The sequence below is a fragment of the Pimephales promelas genome, chromosome 2 (genome assembly GCF_988280905.1).
Source record: "Pimephales promelas chromosome 2, fPimPro1.hap1.1, whole genome shotgun sequence".
NCBI classification, from domain to species: Eukaryota; Metazoa; Chordata; class Actinopteri; order Cypriniformes; family Leuciscidae; genus Pimephales; species Pimephales promelas.
In genome coordinates this window covers 24,577,502-24,598,107 of record NC_142770.1, presented here as the reverse complement: position 1 = coordinate 24,598,107, position 20,606 = coordinate 24,577,502, and the positions used below count along the sequence as shown (strand labels likewise).

The 20,606-nt window shown below is 35.1% G+C and overlaps 3 protein-coding genes across 7 annotated transcripts in view; 1 reads left to right on the top strand and 2 right to left on the bottom strand.

Moving 5' to 3' along the window:
• The window catches only part of terf2ip (telomeric repeat binding factor 2, interacting protein), a 123,524-nt gene that overhangs the window by 99,297 nt on the left and 3,621 nt on the right, over window positions 1-20,606 (top strand). Inside the window, exon 2 of one of the 5 annotated variants that reach the window (XM_089118093.1) lies at window positions 13,435-13,542. The exons of 1 other annotated variant lie outside the window; for it this stretch is intronic. The gene's annotated coding sequence lies outside the window, so the exon portion shown is untranslated. Of the gene's footprint in view, window positions 1-13,434; window positions 13,543-13,687; window positions 13,776-20,264; window positions 20,505-20,606 lie in introns of those variants that run through there. 3 more of the 5 variants (XM_039657344.2, XM_039657342.2, XM_039657343.2) reach the window with 3 other exon arrangements.
• Window positions 3,001-14,486, bottom strand: hoga1 (4-hydroxy-2-oxoglutarate aldolase 1). The gene is made up of 8 exons (XM_039657300.2): window positions 14,338-14,486; window positions 13,864-14,080; window positions 13,452-13,580; window positions 10,582-10,709; window positions 9,431-9,565; window positions 7,503-7,599; window positions 3,612-3,745; window positions 3,001-3,299 (listed from the first exon to the last, which is right to left on the bottom strand). Exons 2-8 carry the CDS (start codon window positions 14,063-14,065, stop codon window positions 3,150-3,152), a joined length of 975 nt encoding a protein of 324 aa, XP_039513234.1. The 5' UTR covers window positions 14,066-14,080; window positions 14,338-14,486; the 3' UTR covers window positions 3,001-3,149.
• atp6v0e2 (ATPase H+ transporting V0 subunit e2) lies at window positions 16,021-17,368 on the bottom strand. The gene is made up of 4 exons (XM_039657301.2): window positions 17,154-17,368; window positions 16,960-17,007; window positions 16,629-16,728; window positions 16,021-16,542 (listed from the first exon to the last, which is right to left on the bottom strand). The coding sequence occupies exons 1-3, from the start codon at window positions 17,255-17,257 to the stop codon at window positions 16,635-16,637; spliced, it is 246 nt and encodes an 81-aa protein (XP_039513235.1). The 5' UTR covers window positions 17,258-17,368; the 3' UTR covers window positions 16,021-16,542; window positions 16,629-16,634.

Below are 20,606 nucleotides of genomic sequence, written 5' to 3'. Positions count from 1 at the left end.
GCAGATACATTTTTTCAATGAAATATTATCTCATAATTCTGAGATAATTAACTTGTTAATTCAGAAAAACAGAGCAAATACATTTTTCCATGAAACATTATCTCGTAATTCTGAGATAATGAACTCGTCGATTCAGAAAAACAGAGCAAATACATTTTTCCATGAAACATTATCTCGTAATTCTGAGATAATGAACTCGTTAATTCAGAAAAACATTTTTCCATGAAACATTATCTCGTAATTCTGAGAATTCCCTTGTTAATTCAGAAAAACAGAGCAAAAACATTTTCCATGAAAAATTGACTCATTAATTCAGAAAAACAGAGCAAAAACATTTTTCCATGAAAAATTATCTCGTAATTCTGAGATAATTAACTCTTTAATTCAGAAAAACAGAGCAAAAACTTTTTTCCATGAAACATTATCTCGTAATTCTGAGAATTCACTTGTTAATTCAGAAAAACAGAGCAAAAAGATTTTCCATGAAAAATTGACTCTTTAATTCAGAAAAACAGAGCAAAAACTTTTTTCCATGAAAAATTATCTCGTATTTCTGAGATTATTAACTCGTTCATTCAGAAAAACAGAGCAAAAACTTTTTTCCATGAAAAATTCTCATAATTCTGAGATAATTAACTCCTTAATTCAGAGAAAAACAGACTAGATTTTGGAATTCACCATTTCTTCAAATATGTATAATCACCTCTTAGTAAGTAGTGTGAAAGAACGGTGGATCCCCCCCTATACTATTAAAAAAAGACATTGATCAGAAATACTAAATGTGTACTGAAATTAATGGCATGGTGCATGCAAGTGTGGGAATGGCCAAGGATTTGGAAAAACAAGACAAAAAGTTCAAAATGACACTATAGTTCCAAATGCGTAGTCTGGTCAACATTTTAGACAATTATATCATCATAATTATCATCATATGGCTGATGTGCTCATGGGGAGTCGGTGTTGTGCCGAAATCGGTGTCTATAACCCTAAGGGGGAAACACTCAACTTCAACATTAGACCGGGTTTGAGTCTGATATTCGAGGCCTACCAATCTAAATGTTCGAGATCGTCAGAAGAATCGAGGCTTTTCCCGAGGCGCTAGTTCATCGTGTGGGCACCGAGCGCGAAGGGTTCGGGCTGAAAGCACAGCAGACACACACGGGTCAGGAGGATGAAGAGTGATATGAATACCTTTAAAACATCTTTCTTCATTACCGCTGCATTAATGACTGAGAGGGTAATGTGTTGGTGTTGTCTCGAGGTCAAGGCATTGCCTTGGGTGAGGAGCCGCGCTGTAGAAATGGTTGTGGAGACGGGAGAAGAAAAGAATAGTTCATATAAGCTTTGGCAACAAGGACAGTCAGACAAGAAATTTACAGAGAGAAAAAAAAAGCTGAAATGTCAGAACAGCAGCTCTCTAAATAGACTGAGAATGAGGTAAAGAGAGGGGATAATGACTGCTCTCTGTCTAGAGTTTCTTGTCATTTTGCTCCCAGCAAGAGTCAAAAGATGTAGCAATACCTTTTCTCTCTCTCGCATCCTCCAAACGATCTACCATTTAGAGATGCATGACTTATATACCAAATGCTCTATATTCTTTAGGTCTTTAAAAAAGATTTAAAAAAAAAAAAAAAGCTCACAGGTTTGCACCTCATCAGACAATTTAAACGCTGGTTTGTGGTGTAGAGTGCCCACTTGTGGTCGCACATGAACCCTCTGATGCATTATTAAAACAATATACTGTTTCGTTTCACATAAATTGTATTTAAAAGTACTGAAAATATTGTTTTAATAAAAAACAAAAACAAAGGATATAATAATATGCATAATCCGACAGAAAATAAGTGGTTTGGAGAGTGGGTGGATCATACTTTCAAAATATGCAAAGCTTTTTTGCTTCAAAACAACATAATCTTGTCCAGTTGAACTCATTAAAAAAATGTGTTCTGTTTCTGCACTGTAAAAATTTTTTTTTTCAAGATTTGTTATCACAACATTTTTTTCTTTTGTCAAATCAACTTAAATAATTTATCTTGAATTAATTAAGTAAACTTATTATTTTGAGTTTCTGATTAATAAATCAATCTCCTTCATTGTATTAACTCCCTTTTTCCAGTTCAATCAACTTAAAATTTTAAGGCAACTTACTTACTTTTTTTAAGTTAAACCAACAGTATTTTTTTACAGTGTTGTAAAAAAATTATTTTTAAGATTTGTTATCACAACATTTTTTCTTTTGTCAAATCAACTTAAATAATTTATTTTGAATTAATTAAGTAAACTTATTATTTTGAGTTTCTGATTAATAAATCAATCTCCTTCATTGTATTAACTCCCTTTTTCCAGTTCAATCAACTTAAAATTTTAAGGCAACTTACTTACTTTTTTAAGTTAAACCAACAGTATTTTTTTACAGTGTTGTAAAAAAAAATATTTTTAAGATTTGTTATCACAACATTTTTTCTTTTGTCAAATCAACTTAAATCATTTATTTAGTTCAGATAACTTATTATTTTGAGTTTCGGATGATTAAATCAATCTCCTTCATTGTATTAACTCCCTTTTTCCAGTTCAATCAACTTAAAATTTTAAGGCAACCAGGTTACTTACTTTTTAAGTTAAACCAACAGTATTTTTTACAGTGTTGTAAACATTTTTTTTAAAGATTTGTTATCACAACATTTTTTCTTTTGTCAAATCAACTTAAAATAACTTATTTAGTTCAGATAACTTATTATTTTGAGTTTCGGATGATTGAATCATTCTCATTTTCAATCACTCTCATTTTTTAAGTTAAACCAACAATATTTTTTACTCAAATATGCAGTGCTGTATAACTTTAACTGTATAGGCTGTAAATGCTACATTTCGAAGTCCATCCACATCTAGCAATGACAAATAAGTTAATATAAAATATAAAATGTAATGTCACATCGGGAATGGCTTTTAAAGATGTGTTGCTGTGATGCTAGAAAATTAATAATAAAAACTATGCAAAAATTGAATGAACAGTTTCGTTTATAAATCCTCAGCACACAACATTAAACATCCAGAATGGAAGATATTTCTTTCAAGAGAAAATCTCAAGAGCTTAAATTAATGAAATCACAAAAAGAATAATTAAACACTGGGTTTACTGTAACAGTAAACTACAGCCACCCATTGGAGGAGAAACTCAGTCGAAGCCGTGCTAAATCTGCCGTTGACAGCGGCTGCAACGGGGACCGGCACGTGCCGCCGTGATATCCAAACCACTCCATCGCTTCTTTCAAAGCTGGAACGCCATACTGTCGAGTTACCTAAACAAAACCAGGGGGAGACATTGTGTTTTAATGAATACAGTCAAAATCAATCATTGGTCCCATTTTAAACAAGGTCAAAGGCATCATTCAGAGTCTGTTCATCCAATCAAACCCTTTAGAATCAGCCAATTATGTTCTTCTTTAAAAAGCGCATTGGCACCATAGCGCAAATCTTTCTCTTGGCCTTTGAAGCAAAGCTCAACAGCTCTCGGGGGGGAAGGGTTGCTTCCAATGTTTATCATGCCTATATGGGAGTAAATGTATCTGTGGTGTAAATGTGTGGCGTTGCCATGGCGACGCGATGCTCACTGCTGTGTTGGGTTCGATGAGGCGATACTGGAGCTCTCTGGCCTCGTCCCAGCGTCCTGAAACACACAGCTGTGCTAGATCACACACCTGCTGACCCAGGACATTCGCCAGTGCGCACACGCCTCCCACGGCCCCTACAGCAAACAGAGAGACATCGAGAGACATAATGTACGTCTCAGGACTCCCCAGAATATGTCAGCTCAAAATACCAAGCAGATCATGAATACACTTTATTTTAAAGGGGACATATCATGCAAAATCCACTTTTTTAGCCCTTAAATGCATTTTGTTGTAAATTTGGAGTGAAGTACAGAAAAGATGAAATTATTCTCTTCAGGTGCTATATTCTGTTTATATTCTGTTTTGGTCATATTTTTCAACCTGTTCAGTTTTTTCTGTTTTCTATGACGTTTTTTGAGCAAGTGCGTCACAGTATTTGCAGCGGAACTGACGAATAAGGATATCGACCACCGGCCCAACACTTCCAGCAATCCGCCATTATTATTTCTCGCTCCGATTTAGTAGTCAGAGCTCAATGATGCAGAAGTTACGAGAGGGCAAGTCAAAATGTTCGGTTGTTGGATGTAGTTACCCGAAACACTTCAAGGCTTCCCACTTCAACAACCTCCGCCAGTAACGTTATAAAGAAGGGTTTGCCGATTGACTTCGTCTGAATGAGAGGTAACGTTAAATTCCTTCTGTCTTTGGAGACGACGAACAGAGCATTTCGATAAGCTGTAAATATCGTTAATAAAAATAAAGTACTTTACTTTCTTAAAACACATGGTGGTCATGGTTTAGCAGTACCTTTGTCTTTCTTAGTTTTGGTTTTGAAGTAACGTTACACGTCTGCATTATTATTGTTCTTGAGTTTCATCAATGGTCATTTAGCTGCGTTGTTTTCTGATGCTTTTCTAAACGTATCATATTGTCAATACAGATTTTTTTGTGGTAAGATTAGACCGTAGTCATTTATCTTGTCAGTGTGCTTGTTTTAACAAGAGAAATAGTCGACTTTCACTAATAACACAAAACAGTTAACTCACATACCAATATATCCAAATGAAGAGGTTGTTCTGCAGGTTCGTCGTCGTCTTTATCAACTCGCTCGCTCTGGCTCGAATATGTAAGGCTTGAAGGTCAAGTCTTCTGTTGTTGACATTTTATTAACATATGAATAAAAATGTTCTTTAAAGCTATAGTAATCGTATATCTCTTATCAAACTACAATAATGGCCGAACGTGGGGAGTTGAACCGACCGTGAACTCATCGACCTGGAGAGCGGGCGGGGTGTGACGCATCTCCTTTTTATTTAAAGGGGCCGCTTTGAAACGGGTCGCTCAAAGACGCACATCAGAAAAGGGGCTTGTGGAGCTATAATAATGAGGAATTCAGACCCAAGCATTGCAGTTATGTTTTATATAGACCACAACGGTATGATTTACATGTAAAAATGAATGATTTAAAAGCATGATTTGTACCCTTTAAAGTGTCATCGTTACGGTGTAATTATACAGTTAATAACTAATGGTAGGTATGGTAGGATTAGGATTTGGTTGAGGGTTAGTTACATGTAATTATTCATAATTGACTGTTATTACTATGGTAAGTACATCAACATATGTAACAAGGACACTGTAATCCAGATCATTTATTATACCATGTTGTAAATGCCCATTTTTGAGTGGAAGGAAAAACAAGCAGTTTTTTGTGCATGTATCTTTAAATGCTAATGAGCTGCTAAAACCCACCCCTTTTTACAGAAGAGGGCGGAGCCTGTATTTCCTGACTTTCCAGTTCTGTGTTTTAAAGCCATACCAATCTAAACTTCTGATGTATGGGTTTCTGAGCGAACACATCCGATCCGACGCAAGCGCACAGAAAGCTGATAGTCAGACGGCGTGTCCCGTGAGTATTAAACTAAGTCCTCTTTCACTTCTTATTGCGCGTAACCTGTAAAATACTTTCAGTCATGTTTAAAACACACAAAGTTCACATAAACACAGTCGGTTATAAAAGAAATGACGTGTATATTAGATCTGTGTATTAAAGTGAAAGCAGCGTAATATACCGTGTTTAATGCTATATATGCTGACAACAACAACAAAAGAAAAACCGAAAATCTCTCGCTGCTCTTGATTGAATAACTTTAATAGCTTTAATAAGTTGTTTAATGCTCTGGCGAGGAGATAAACATGGCTGACTGTGTTTGGATCACTGAGGGGAGGAGCTAAGCTTATAGGGCGGAGTCTGTTAGCAGTCGTGGGTGGGGCCTAACATGTGATGTCACAAAAGGTACAAACTGCAAAAGGTTTTTTTTGAGAGACTGATTATGATTTATAGTGGGTGGATTTGTACCATCATAGGGTGGTTGTGTACACACTCTCCCGACATACATTTATCATCAAACACCATTGAAAAGTACATTTTGCATAATTGGTCCTATTAGTAACATGCATGCAACAAATACAGCCCAAAACCTCCAAGTGATTCAATACACCTAGTTTTCCTCTACAATCTGATTGACACAGAGTAAAAACCACTCCAACATAAACAACAGCTTGATTGACAGGCCGACACCACCCATGCACATTATAATAGCCCTGAACTCGCCAGGCTTTGTGACAGACATTAAAGCCACTTTGATTGTGTTGATTAATTGACAGACTCCAGACGCTTTCCCACAAGCTGACATGTGATTAGCCATCGTTTAGTCTCCGTGGAAGTTATCCAACCTTGCCATTATGAGAAAAATGCAGTGGATATCGTATTAGGACTGACATGTTTCTATTTGTACTGTTACTCCATTGTCATGTTCTGTGAATGTACATTGGATGGTGACTGAGTTTGCAGGATTTGTGTTGTTTTTTTTTTTATTACAGTCGCAAAAATGAGGTACGTTATGATGTATTTGCTCAAATTTGTAGATACGTCTGCAGACAAATAGTACATATTAATGAGTTGTGCAATGTGCAATCTCAAAATAAATAGTCATAATAGGGCTGTCAAGCGATTAATCACGATTAATCGCATCCAAAATAAAAGTTTGCGTTTACATAATATATGTGGGTGCACTGTGTGTAATTATTTTATATATATATATAAATACAAACACATGCTTGTATATATTTAAGAAATATTTTCATGTATATACTGTATATAGATTTATATATAAACAATATTTTTTTCTTAAATATACATAATAATATATAAAATAATTATACACAGTGCACCCACATATATTATGCAAACGCAAACTTTTATTTTGGATGCGATTAATCGCGATTAATCGTTGGACAGCCCTAAGTCATAATTAACCAAAAATCATAATAATACTCTTTTTTTTTCTTCATTTTGACTAAACAGATCTACACAATTTAATATTTCCCCCAAAATTATATTTAATGATATTTATTCTTTGATATATTGCTGTGCGACGATTAATCGCAATTAGTTGCATCCGAAAAAAGTTTGTGTTTACACAATATGTGTGTACTGTGTATAATTATTTTAACACACATGCATGTATATGCTATATACTTATATAATTAATATAATATACAAATATTTGATGTATAAAATAAATACACCATTTTGGAATATATATGTATGTATGTGTGTATTTATATATACAAAGTAATTATACACAGTACACACATACTTTTATTTAGTTTTTTTAATTTGTTGCACAAATTTTTATTCATTTTTGAAGTACAACTACAAGTTGATGCTGCTGTATTATGTTTTACAATTAATTACATTTCTGATGATCTATTATTTCAAACATACATAAATCCTATATAAATATTTGAAGACAGGGTGCATCCAAGTATATTGCTAATAAGAGTTTTAATACTTTGCCTGTGTAAAGATAAGGCAGTCACACTCACCTACAGCGTACGCAGCCATGAGGAAACCCGCTGATCCCGCAAGCACCTGGAAACCCTGAGGCCTGGTCTTCTGCACGAGCAGAGCTATTCTGGTGATCTATCAATTATCAGAGAAGAGTGTGTTTTAAGGTGATAGAAGACTGTAAAATAAGGGAGATTGTGAACAGAACTGCTATATTTTAACACATAAGTGTAGTGGTTAGAGGTGAGGGCAATTAACAATGGCACAAAACTTTACTTTTTTTAATCGCTTTTTTAAAGTGATTACTTTTTAACTCAAGTCAAAAGATAACACTGGAGCATCTGTGAGAAATGAACACACTCCCATGACAAAGAGGGAGAGAGAGAGAGAGAGAGAGTCCATTTTCTTTCCTGTCACTTATGCCTCAGACAGTCCAGATTACGTTACAGAAAATTGTTAGTTAGTAACATAATCTATTACATTAAACATTTAAGGGAGTAGTTCACAAAATGAATGAATCTTTTTTCGTGTCATTTGGTTCATTCAACGAACGAAATGAACAAATTGTAAAAAGATTCGTTTGTTTTGATGAACGAGTTCGAACAGGAGAGTCACGAACGCGCATCACAGAGCAGAGCAAGGCGAGCATTTGAGCTTATAAAACTTAAACTTTCTTATTTATTTATTAAACGAGCGATCGTTTCGCTTGATAAGACCCTTATTCACCGTCTGGAATCGTTTAAAGCCCTTTGAACAGTTTGCAGTGAAACTGTCTTTTGGACCTTGAAATGTTTGGTTCCCATTGAAGTCCATTATATGGAGAAAAATCCTGGAATGTTTTCATCAAAATCTGAAGAAAGAATGACATGGACATCTTGGATGACGTGGGGGTGAGTAAATTATCAGCAAAAGTTTTTTTAAAAAAAAAGTGAACTACTCCTTTAATGTATTATAATCTGACTATTACTTTTTAAATGATTTGTTTATCACGTGGATTTGAAAATAAACTTTATAAAATACAAAGAGAAAGAAATATATTCCACTCTTTATCATCAACAACATGAAGTGCGTTAAATATTACATTACATCAGGGTTACTATTATTATTACAGACTGGGGTTCGTGATGGTTTGTGCGTTTAATGAAAAGCTATTAAGTAATTCAATCATAATTCAAAGAAATAATTCAACAATAAAAACAATCAAAATGTTATTTGTTTACCTGCGTGTCATCTGTCTATTAACCAAAATCAGAGAACCATGACCTTAATTTTATTTATTTATTTATTATCATTGACTTAATTTTATCATTGGCTCAATTTATTAATTTAAAACGTTAATAAGTAAATATATTAGGTCAAAGAGTTTCAGCTGACAAAATGGGAATCCCTGCATTGCATGTAAATATGAAATTATGTGAATTTTAATGTGTTTGAAAGACAAAATCCTTCCAAAAACAGCAATACATGGTTAGATTTTAATGTGTTCGTCACGAGCTGATTCGATATGCACTGTTGCAATGCTGAGACAACACTTGTTTTTTGTGATCGAATGCTGTGGGTCTCAGTTTTCAGTGATGGTCACATGACCAGTGTCTGATGGTGTGTGATAGTGATGTCTGTGGAATGTAGGTGTGTGTGATTCCACAAACCTGGAAAACCTTCTGAACGGATGTAAGCAGTGACGTTTTAGGAAGGAACATTTAAAAGATAAAAAGGAAGTAGTTGGAAGAATAAATGAATTATGAATAATTTACTGCCATTGTGAAAATAACATAAAAAAAAACAACTTTAGTCTGAATACAAGTATTTTAAAATGTAATGTAATCTAATTACAAGTAACTTTTGGAATCTGATTATGTAATTCAGATTACATGTAAACAGTTACTACACAGCACTGGTCGGAGTGTATAACATACGAATTTATATAGCTCTCAACTGAAATTTTATATAGAGCTAATCAACTTACATCACCACCACTGTCTTTGAGGCCGACGATATTGGGGTGCTGCGCGAGCTGTATGACCGCGTCCACGGGAAGGTCCAGACCAGTGTTTGCTGGAACGCTGTACAACACAACCGGCACTGAACTGGAGTCTGCCACCTCGGGGAAGAGAGAAGCGATAACGCATTTTAATAAGACGGAGTGTGAAGCTCAAGCACAACTGAACTAAGTAAAATGCAAATGAGCATAAAAAAGATTAGTTTGATCACGATGGAGAGAACAGTCCTTGATTAACCCTCTGGGGTTGTTCGGCCCAAAATGGACCCGAAGAATTTAAATACATTTTTTTTAAAAATCACAGCTTCCTCGGAAATGTCCGAAATTTGGTGACTTTGTTGGTATTTGGTATTTGAACACCCAAAAAAATTGGGGACAGGATGTGAATAGTAAATCACTTGGGGTGTTCGGGTCAAAATGGACCCGCATGGAAAATGAATGGGAAATTGGCAAAAATGTGAAAATAGTGAGTTTTTTTTTTGTGCGTTCAATCTACAAATCAGCCACGATCTTGAAAAAAAAGCAGAAAACAGTGAAGGGGTGAATCTATAAAACATCAAGAGTGCAAAACAGACACATCCAGACACACACACAAACACACTTTTATACACAAACACACCAAAAAATTCAGATTATACATGTGTTTTGCATTTTTAAAATGCTCAGTTTGTCCACCAGGCATCCATCTCATTTCAAAAATTGCTTTTATGAGGCCTAGGCTTGACTCTAAAATGAAATACAGCTTTAAAAGAAAAAAAAAACAAATATATATTTTTAAAATATTTTTTCTATTAAGTTCAATGGGGGGAAATTTTGTCATAATTATTGCATTAATACTAATTATAATTTTTTTTTTGTTGAAATTTTCTCAAAACACCAAAAAAAGAAAAGAAAAAAATATTATAAAAAACGAGTGAAAAAAAAATTCATTTTTTTTTTTAAATATGAATCCCGCCCTTTGGGTCCATTTGGACCCGAACACCCCGAGTGTGACTCTGAAACGAACAACCCCAGAGGGTTAAATTGATAATTATTCATGAAAATATTATCTCCATTGTAAACAGACCATCTTATCATCTGATTGGAATGAAAATGAAAAACATTTACTGAAGACCTACCTTGGTGTAGTGGTTTATAAGCGCTCGGCTGTCCATTCGACCTCGGTAAAAACACGGCGTCACCACTAACAAGCAGTCGGCCCCGGCCTCGGCCATCCTCTGGCTCATGAGGACCGTTCCTCTGGTGGCTACAACAACACACACAGAGGAGGACAAAACAACATCTGGTGTGTAAATCTTATATATGATACAGGTATATGTGAATACATTTAGCACAGTAGCACACGTGCGATACAGTTTTGCATGTGTGTGAGACAGAGCAGCTTGAGTGAAGTGACAGTTTGTTGTCTATGGATGTGAAACACATCTATGGATTAAACAGAAATTAAGCGATTATGAAATTGCAACATTTTAAATGAAAATACCCGAGAGGTCTAGAAAAACACGGCCGTTGTATTGTCGCAATGTGTTTGTTGTCTTCATACTTCATCATTCAATACGTCTCTCACCTAAAGGATTATTAGGAACACCACTAATACTGTGTTTGACCCCCTTTCGCCTTCAGAACTGCCTTAATACTACGTTTTGCCACATGGTCCATTATCCTGCTGGAAGTAGCCATCAGAGGATGGGGACATGGTGGCCATAAAGGGATGAATATCAGGACTGCCGCATACTGGATGTTTTCCCCTTTTCACACCATTCTTTGTAAACCCTAGAAATGGTTGTGTGTGAAAATCCCAGTAACTGAGATCAGATTGTGAAATACTCAGACTGGCCCGTCTGGCACCAACAACCATGCCACGGCCAAAATTGCTTAAATTTGAGGTAGACCGATTAATCGGCCGATTTTTGGCATTTTTTTAACATAATCGGCATTCGGCATCGGCCAATATCCAAGATATAGATATAGACAATAACGGTTAGACTGAAAAATGTCAAAATTGAAAATATCTTGGATCTTGGATCTTGGATCCCCTTGAGGTAAGCTAAAACATAGCAAAAATTAATTTCAAAGTGAACTATCCCTTTAAGTGTGACTGTATTTCACTGTAGACTAAAAGGTCCAACAGCGGGATGCCGTTGTCTGAAGAACAGACGGACGGTGCGTTGTGGAGCATTAAAAGTTTTTGTAAAATATCATTTTCCCATCTGGTGGTTGTTTTTGTCGTTCAACAGCAATTTACAAGTGAAATACGTTGTTGTTAGAAGTTAAATTAAATGAAATTTCTCCTTTTTTGTGATAATTAGGTTATGTCCATTTGTTTTTGTCTGTCAACAAACAAAACAAACCAAAAATACATGTTTCAGGACATTTTTTGAGAGGATAAAATGTTTTTGTTGAGAAAGTTTGTCTATGTTAAGTAATTATCATTTCTTTTACATTTTATCTTTCAAATAGAGGTTAAAAACCAAGTAAATATCGGCCAAAATAAATCGGCAGCATTTATCGGCCATCGGCCGACCCGGATTTCAAAAGATCGGTATCGGCGTGAAAAAAAAAAAACAGATAGGTCGACCTCTAGTTTAAATCACCTTTCTTTCCCATTCTGACATTCAGTTTGGAGTTCAGGAGATTGTCTTGTCCGGCAAGGAGGATGAATTAAACCGACACTACATAACATGTGTGACCTCAATAATGCTCACAACAGCATTATAGGGATAAGTAAACATGTAAATCCTTCTGTCGAGAAGTGCACAGGTTTTTCTCCTCTCCGTGGATATATAAGATATCCTTACAACAGTTACGAAATTGTCGTCACAGATTTTTATAATACTTTCTTATAATTTGTAGGGTGTTTTCAAGTGCTCAACCAAACCGGATGGATGTTGCTCGGATCGTGATTAGTGATATTGCCCTATGTAAACAGAATTGACTTAAAGGGATAGTTCACTTTGAAATGAATTTTTGGTTACCAAACGGCATCCAAGATGTAGGTGTCTTTGTTTGCACAGTAGTTTCAATTTTGATATTTTTAGGTCAAACCGTTCTTGTCTATCAGTCATATAATGGAGGTCTATGGTCACCACCTCAAAGAGCATGCACAGAGAAGTCCAAATTAAACATGATTTAATGACTCGTAAATGTAAGTACACATTGATGGCCTAAGACACGAAACGAGCGGTTTGTGTGAGAAAACAAACAGTATTTATATCGTTTTTACCTCGTGTAATCCAAGTGATCTGAATCAGTTGTTCAATGTCCAACTGAACCGAACTGAATCAGTTCAATGTTACGCCGGAAGTGATCGCTTGCATGTGACGTCACTCAATATTTACACAGAGATTTCTGAGGTTTTACCTTTTACTAAACATAATTAGATTACCGAAATCGTCTTCCATTGCGGTTTCCCGTATATCTAAACATGTTTAGTGAAAGGTAAAACTTCCGAAATCTCTGTATAAACAAAGAGTGACGTCACACGCAAGCGATCACTTCCGGCGCATGCGCAGACCGAAGAGCCCGTGCCGTCAGATCATTTTGTCATGGCTATGATTACAAGAGGTAAAACGATATAAATACTGTTCGTTTTCTCACACAAACCGCTCGTTTCGTGTCTTAGGCCATCAATGTGTACTTACATTTACGAGTCATTAAATCATGTTTAATTTGGACTTCTCTGTGCATGCTTTTTGGTGGACCCCTTTAGCCTCCAGTGTATGACTGATAGACAACAACGGTTTGACTGAAAAATGTCAAAATTGAAAATACTGCGGAAACAAAGACACCTACATCTTGGATGCCCTTGAGGTAAGATAAAACATATCAAAAATTCATTTCAAAGTGAACTATCCCTTTAATGTTAAGCAAGAGCTGTAGGCAAATAAAGCAAATGTTTGTCTGAAAAAAAAATATTGTTTGTAATTGTGTAAGGAACATTAATGTTTGTTTTATCTTTGTATATAATACAGGCAGAAGAGAGACTTACATTCACAGCCAGATCCAGCCATGACCAGCTGGCGTTCTGGCAGGGCCTGTCTGACCCTCTTCACCACCTCCACCCTCTCCTCCACGGTCAGGTATGGATATTCCCCATTAGAGCCCTGCACTACAAGACCTGCCAGTGGAGGAGTTGACAACTAACACATCTCAACTGACTTTAGCATGAGGAAAAATATTGACATGTCATTTTCAAAAAAGTCCACTAGGTCAAGCACTGTAAAAGGTTTAAAGGTCGACTTTAATCTGCAACGGTTCACTAACATCTGTTTACTAGAGGAGTCGCACCAAATCTACATTGTTATTCTGTGTTGTAAGTTTTATATTCATAACATTTAATTACATGATATGCTGTATTGTAGTTTTGATTTGACTGCACGTGTCAAACCTCTATAACTCGCCTCTGAAAGGTAAGTCGCTGTACTTCTTAAGATTGTCTTCAAGTCTCTGATAGTCCACATCTTCACTCTGGGTAAATGGAGTGGCGATGGGAGGATAAATCCCACTTATATCCAGCCTTTTCCCAGCACTCTGACTTGTATTTCTCCATGTTGACACTGTTGATCTTCTGCACAGAAGATTGAAACTGCGAATTGCAAACATGCCAGTGGTTGGGATCTGATTGTAAAAAAGAGGAATAATAATAGATGGTTAAAGGAAAAGGTGAACTCTATACCAAGCAGTTAATAATCAACACACTTGTCAACTCAAAATGCTGACCATGTAGGAAAACATTTAGGAAAACTAAAGTCACTAGAAAAAACTAATCATAAACATAGCATGTATTCGCGAGGCAGACAGTCTTAAAATATAGGCAACATATTGCATAAATAAAATAAAGCATTTAAAATGCTGCTGAGTTTTGCATAGCCTACCTGGTTGCTGCAGATAACTTTGTCAAACAGTTTCACAATGTGTCTCGTTATTACTGATGTGTATTATTATTGTATCTGAAGGAGATAAACAGAGCTGCTTGTGTTGTCATGAGCTCCAGTGAGTGTTGTGTTCACTTTCTTCTGCATAAGCAGGAATGGCTCTTCACGTGACGTCATTGACTGAAAAAAAGTCCGTATGCAAATGTAAACACCCCAGTAGCGCAGGTTTAGCTTTTGAATATTAATGGGGAGGTTGTTCTGAAGTTGCCTGGGAACATTCTTAAAACGTCCTGTCGCTTATTGTAAATAATATTAATTTGGTAGTTTCAACACAGCGCTTGCCTTTCAGCGCAGTCAGCCTCCGGAAGTAGCCTATATATCCCGTTCATTTTCTCCAAAGGGGACTTAACTTTGAACGACAAGTTATAAAGTCTGTAACAGATGTACCATGAGCTCCGAGATTGTTTATTGATGATATGTACTTCAGTTTAAGCAGTCAGTTCACTTTATTTCATTTTTTAAACTATGTTTACCATTAGTTTAAAACCACACTACCCATGAGCCTGCAGAGAAATATAGACCAATCACAGAATCGGAGCTCTGCGTTGACCCCGCCCACTCTCTGACGCTAATGTCATAATCGAGTTCAAATAAACTCCACACGAATAAACTATATATGAAGAGTTCAGATGCAAAAGCCTCTAAGTGCCATTTGAAATTTTCTTCTAAAATGATCATTTTTATCAAGCTTGTATATTTAAGTTCAGTGATTTCACTTAAATGGCAATGATAATTACCTATTAATTGTTATTTAAGTGAAATTAGCCTACTGAACTTAAATATACAAGTTTGATAAAAATCATCATTAAAGAAGAAAATTTCAAATGGCATTTAGAGGCTTTTGCATCTGAACTCTTCATATATATATATGTTGTTAAGCACATATTTTCCGTTTTTTTTTTTTTTGCTTCATATGAAAGTTTGTGATATTCTGATTGACCTCAGAGGTTGGTAACTCTTTAATGAACACTCAAAAAAAAAAATACCAAAATAAATGGCAAAAATATTTAACGAAAGGCTGAAACCCATTCTTAAGCATTATTAAAATATTTTTAAAAGACCTGCGAATGTCGCTAATGTGATAATTGAGTTTTTTCCCTTTATGAAAGCTATAACTCATGAATATGATCAAGACTATAGATTTGTAAAGCTAAAAAAAAGAAAAAAAAATCTGGCTAAAAAAAGAACAGATCACGAACTTTCTGGTTCATTCTGTAATCAATGCTAACATATACTGTAAATATTAGTTTACAGTCAAAGTTTGTAGTTATTACAATGGTATGAATACACAGAATATAAAACGCTTTTCAATTCTTCCAAACAGGTCACAAAACCCATGAACCGCATGCTGTCAAGGTCTTTTTGCTTGATTTCTTGCTTGTCAAGCATCAACATCAGATCCTTTTTAAAATGATTCATAATAGTTTTGAATCAATTCTTATTGTTGTACACTGTCCTTGAATTTTAAAAAAATCTGTACACTTCTTCCGCCCTACATGACTCCTCAACAACACCGAGATAAACCTGCGACCTCACGCGTATTCATAAATCAAATATCGTCCAATTCATACTTCATATAGAGCAGGTCATGCCATCACAACAACACCACAGAACTTCAGTCGCTTCACTTCAATGCTCCGCTTTATTTTCTTAAGAGTTTCCTGGTTTTTCATGAACACAGCTTCAAATTCTACACCTGATGACAGAAAACATCAATAGGACGCCATTCACATACAAAAAAAAAAAAATAAATAAAAACCATAATACGAAAATAATTTTAACAAGTAAAAGTGGATACATGCAGGTGAGGACAACATAATAAAAACAGGTTAAAGTCACACATTCTTCAACATATGCTTAACTAAACAAAAACCATTCATAAAGTAGTCAAGATTACTCTCAGACAAATAGATTTCTTCATAATTCTTCACACATCACAATAATATCCCTATTTTTACATCATTTCAGTAGTATTTTCCAAATATTTGATTCATTACGTTAAGTAACACATCGTAACTGTTGTTTAATCTTGTTTCATAACACAAAGATTGTTCCCTTGAAGTAGATCCTCCACTGTTTCGTGGGATTATTGACTGTAATAGTAAAGCCAGTTGAGATAAATATTCTGAATCTTTCAAACGACACCTGTAAGACATGAGCATAAGAACAAATCAAATCTCAATCATCCTCATAAATCCAGATTTCATCAGTGATCTGACATGCAGGTTTACCTCCGTCTACTCCCAGAAGTACCGCAGGTACCAGATGGTCTCATTTTTAAGCTGAGGCCCGAATAGAGGGTTTGCTTGGGCTAGTATTGCTACTAACCAACTGCAATGAGTGCATACCATGTTAAAAATTCAGAATAATCTGTATATTATTTCATACATTTTAGTTACAACATCACCAAAAACAGCAAAACATGCACTCCAAACAGTGAATTATCATGCATGCATAAGGGTAATATTTGAATCAAATGACCAAATATCAATAAACGTCTGTTTTACCATGATGTAAGGATATACTTGACAGTATTTTCCAAACATTTTACATTATACTCACAATAAATAGCAGCAAACGGCGGTCAGCACCAAACTGGTTATGATGACCCTGTAATTATAAAACACTTTAATCAAAAATCAATGTAATAATGCAATAAGGAATAACACGGCAATGATATTTAAATGAAGCGACTGGATGCGTTTAAAGATGGATGGATGAATGTCTGTTCGGCCTGTTCCAGCATCATTCCTCACCCTCTGTTTGGTCCTTTCGGGACAAAAAACGGGGCGACAATCCCGACCAGACCCCACAGCGTGGTGAAGCAGATCATGGGCAAAGCCAGCGAGTGCGAAACCATTGCGACAATACTGCGTTATTCTGGGAATATTATATTAATGTAAGATAACCAGTTCAATAACACAGCTTGATTCCGTATTAATCCTCTGGTCACGCCCACTTGTTCCTGATTGGGCCGATGGGATTCTGAGTCTGTACGCTATTGGTAGAGAGCAGGCGTCACTCAAACCGAGTCCTTTCTCACTACCACTACACTGACGTGAACTCTTATTGCTAAAGCTGAGGGGATTTCAAGAATGACTTACCCTGCCCTCTCCTTATATGTGGATAAATCTGCATGTACAGATATTGATAGAATGTTATTTGATTTCCTGTGGAAGCATAAGAGGCATTACGTTAAAAAGTCTGTGGTTATTAATAATTATGAGTGTGGTGGTTTAAACTTTCTAGATTTTACTTCCTTAAATAACACTTTCAAGATAAATTGGATAAAACCGTACTTAATAAACCCTGATTCTTTCTGGAATACTCTTCCTAATCTAGTTTTCTCTAAGGTAGGAGGTCTCCCTTTATTGTTATGTAACTACAATATCACCAAATTGCCCCTTAAATTATCAAATTTTCATAAACAAGCACTTCTGGCCTGGCACCTAATTTATAAACACAATTTCAGTCCTCACCGGTACTTTATTTGGAATAACTGTAATATTATTTATAAAAATAAGTCGTTGTTTTTCCCAAACTGGGTTGAAAATAATTTTCTTTTGGTTTCTCAATTAATCAATTCTGATGGATACTTGTATTCATATTCAGAATTTTTGAATAAGTACAATATACCTATCACTCCTCGTGAATTTTCTATTGTAATGGATGCTATTCCTTATGGAGCAATAACGCTTCTCAGAGAATCAGCTAGATCCCAGATTTCTATATCAGTAGCTCATCCTTTTGATACAATGATTGGAAATATTTGTTTTTTATCTAACTCTTCTTGTCGGAACAGGAAAATTAGACAGCTATTTCAAAACGAGATTGTTTCTATTCCATACGTTGTGTCGTACTGGAACGGCCAGTTTGTCGATATTCCATGGAAGAAAGTGTGGACTTTGTCTTCTAAATATTTAATAACCAATAAGGTTAAGGAGGTGTCTTACAAATTACTTCATCTTTTTTATCCTGTGAAGCTTTATTTGAAAAAAATGTTTCCTGACATTGACACTTTATGTTCTTTTTGTGATACTGAACATGAATCTATTTCCCATCTCTTCTGGGAATGCACATATACAAGTCTGTTCTGGAAGGATTTCTGTATCTTTGTTCGCTCATTTTCATTACCGAGTTTTTCTTTGTCATACAAAGATGTTCTACTTGGTCTGCACAACTTTGGGAAAGATGTAAAGGACCAATATTTTTTGATAAACCTTTTTATTTTCCTTGCAAATTTTTTTTTACACAATTGTAAATTTCAAGGTGCTAAGCCCTACTTTTTTATTTTTTGTAAAGAACTTAAATCCTACCTAGAAACTCTCAGTACATCCAGCAACTCCAAAGCTCTTAAAACTTTCTCATTGTGTCAGTTACATGTTACTCTCCTGGCTTTATAACATGTAATTGTATTCTCAATTGTATTTACCCCATGGCATTGATTCTGTATGTTCATTGAAATGCAAAATAAAAAAAAAAAAAAAAAAAAAAAACCACTACACTGACGTAATAACCCATACGTCATTTAAAATACTATATATATATTTTATTTTTTATTTTTATTGAACAACATCAGTATACAAACAATAATATGAAAATATACACAAATATCTCCAGTCGTAGCCTATATCTCTCATTTTGTAAAATTTCAGCAACAGAATAAACATTATTAATGACTTTAAACGGGATATTCTTCATTTTAGGTACATTTGCCCTTTTAATATAATTACAGTATTTGTTTTCTAAATGTTTCATTAGCCTATTGGAAAAAAAATAGTCATCATCGTAAAATATTTACCTTTTGTCCCCAATGTATTCTTTGCCAATCTTCAACTCAGGCAACTTAACAAATACATTTCAATATGTACGTGTGTTTTGTAGGCCTAGTTGTTCTTATGAAAGAGGGATTTCTCTATACAAACTATTACATTCTCTAAAGGAACATGTTATCACAAACTTGAATGAATGAATTATATTCAATAAATCGACCCGCTATCAAATCTATCAAATCAACAACATATAAAACTTTTTTCATGTTTTTTCCCCTCATAACTCTATTGTTTGAATAATGTCTTCCTATTTATTGTATTGGTTCTAGTATCCCACCAGGTGGCGCCATGCGGTCTGAAGTTAATTTGTGTTAGGTAAATACAGTATAATTTTCCAGTATATCGTCATATAAGAGCATGAGCAAGAAGGGATGGGGTGCCCATCAGCCGTAGAATAGGAGTGTATGTGGATCACAGTGCAGGAACACAGTCACTCAGCCGCTCTATACTGGGTTTGCTGTTGGGTATAATTAATTCATCAGTGAAACTGTTGATGCATCAGAATAGACTGTAGAGAGATTTTGTCCATAATTCTTTGAGCTGTTTGATAAACCAGTAACTGTGAGATGAGTTTCTCTTTGTCACATTATTATTATTATTATTATTACAGCTGAACTACTGTCACTGAAATAATATCAGAACAAATGTGTGTAACAAATCTTCATAGACAATAACATGTGCGTGTGTCTCTGTGTGTGTTTGCCCTTTGTCAGCCTTTTTCCTATATATATATATATATATATATATATATATATATATATATATATATATATATATATATATATATATATATATATATATATATATATAACAACAACTAAGTAACAAATACATGGTTTGGGAACTAACAACAACAAAAAATATCTCTTTGTTAGGGTTTACATTTCGCTTGATACAAAAAAGTCTTTTTTTTAAAAAAGTTTAACTTTTAGCACCTTTACTTTCACTTGTATTGTTTTCCCGCGTTGAGACCCAGTGAACATTTCCTTATCCGTCTTTTTTCATAATTAAAGTCTCTGCGCGCGCTCTCATGCAGGAGTCTCTCATCGCGGGCGATGGAGCCGTGACTCTTATTTTGAAATATGTTTTTCACTCCGTGTCTCTCAGCTCTGTGTTTGTCTGGACTCCTGTAACCGCGAAAGACGGGTAGTTTATATTTTCATTCACATCAATGTTTTGGTCTTTTGACAGGTGGTGGGTTCATACTAGTCTTTTATATGTATTGATGCTCGTTGCTTAATAGCAGGGAAAGCCTGCGACGTTCAAGTATTTCAGGTATTACTCATGGTAGAAGATCTGCGAGTGTAAATAAACTATGATTACACTAAGTTATGGTTATGAATATTACGTTTTACTTCATTCAAGATATATGGGCTT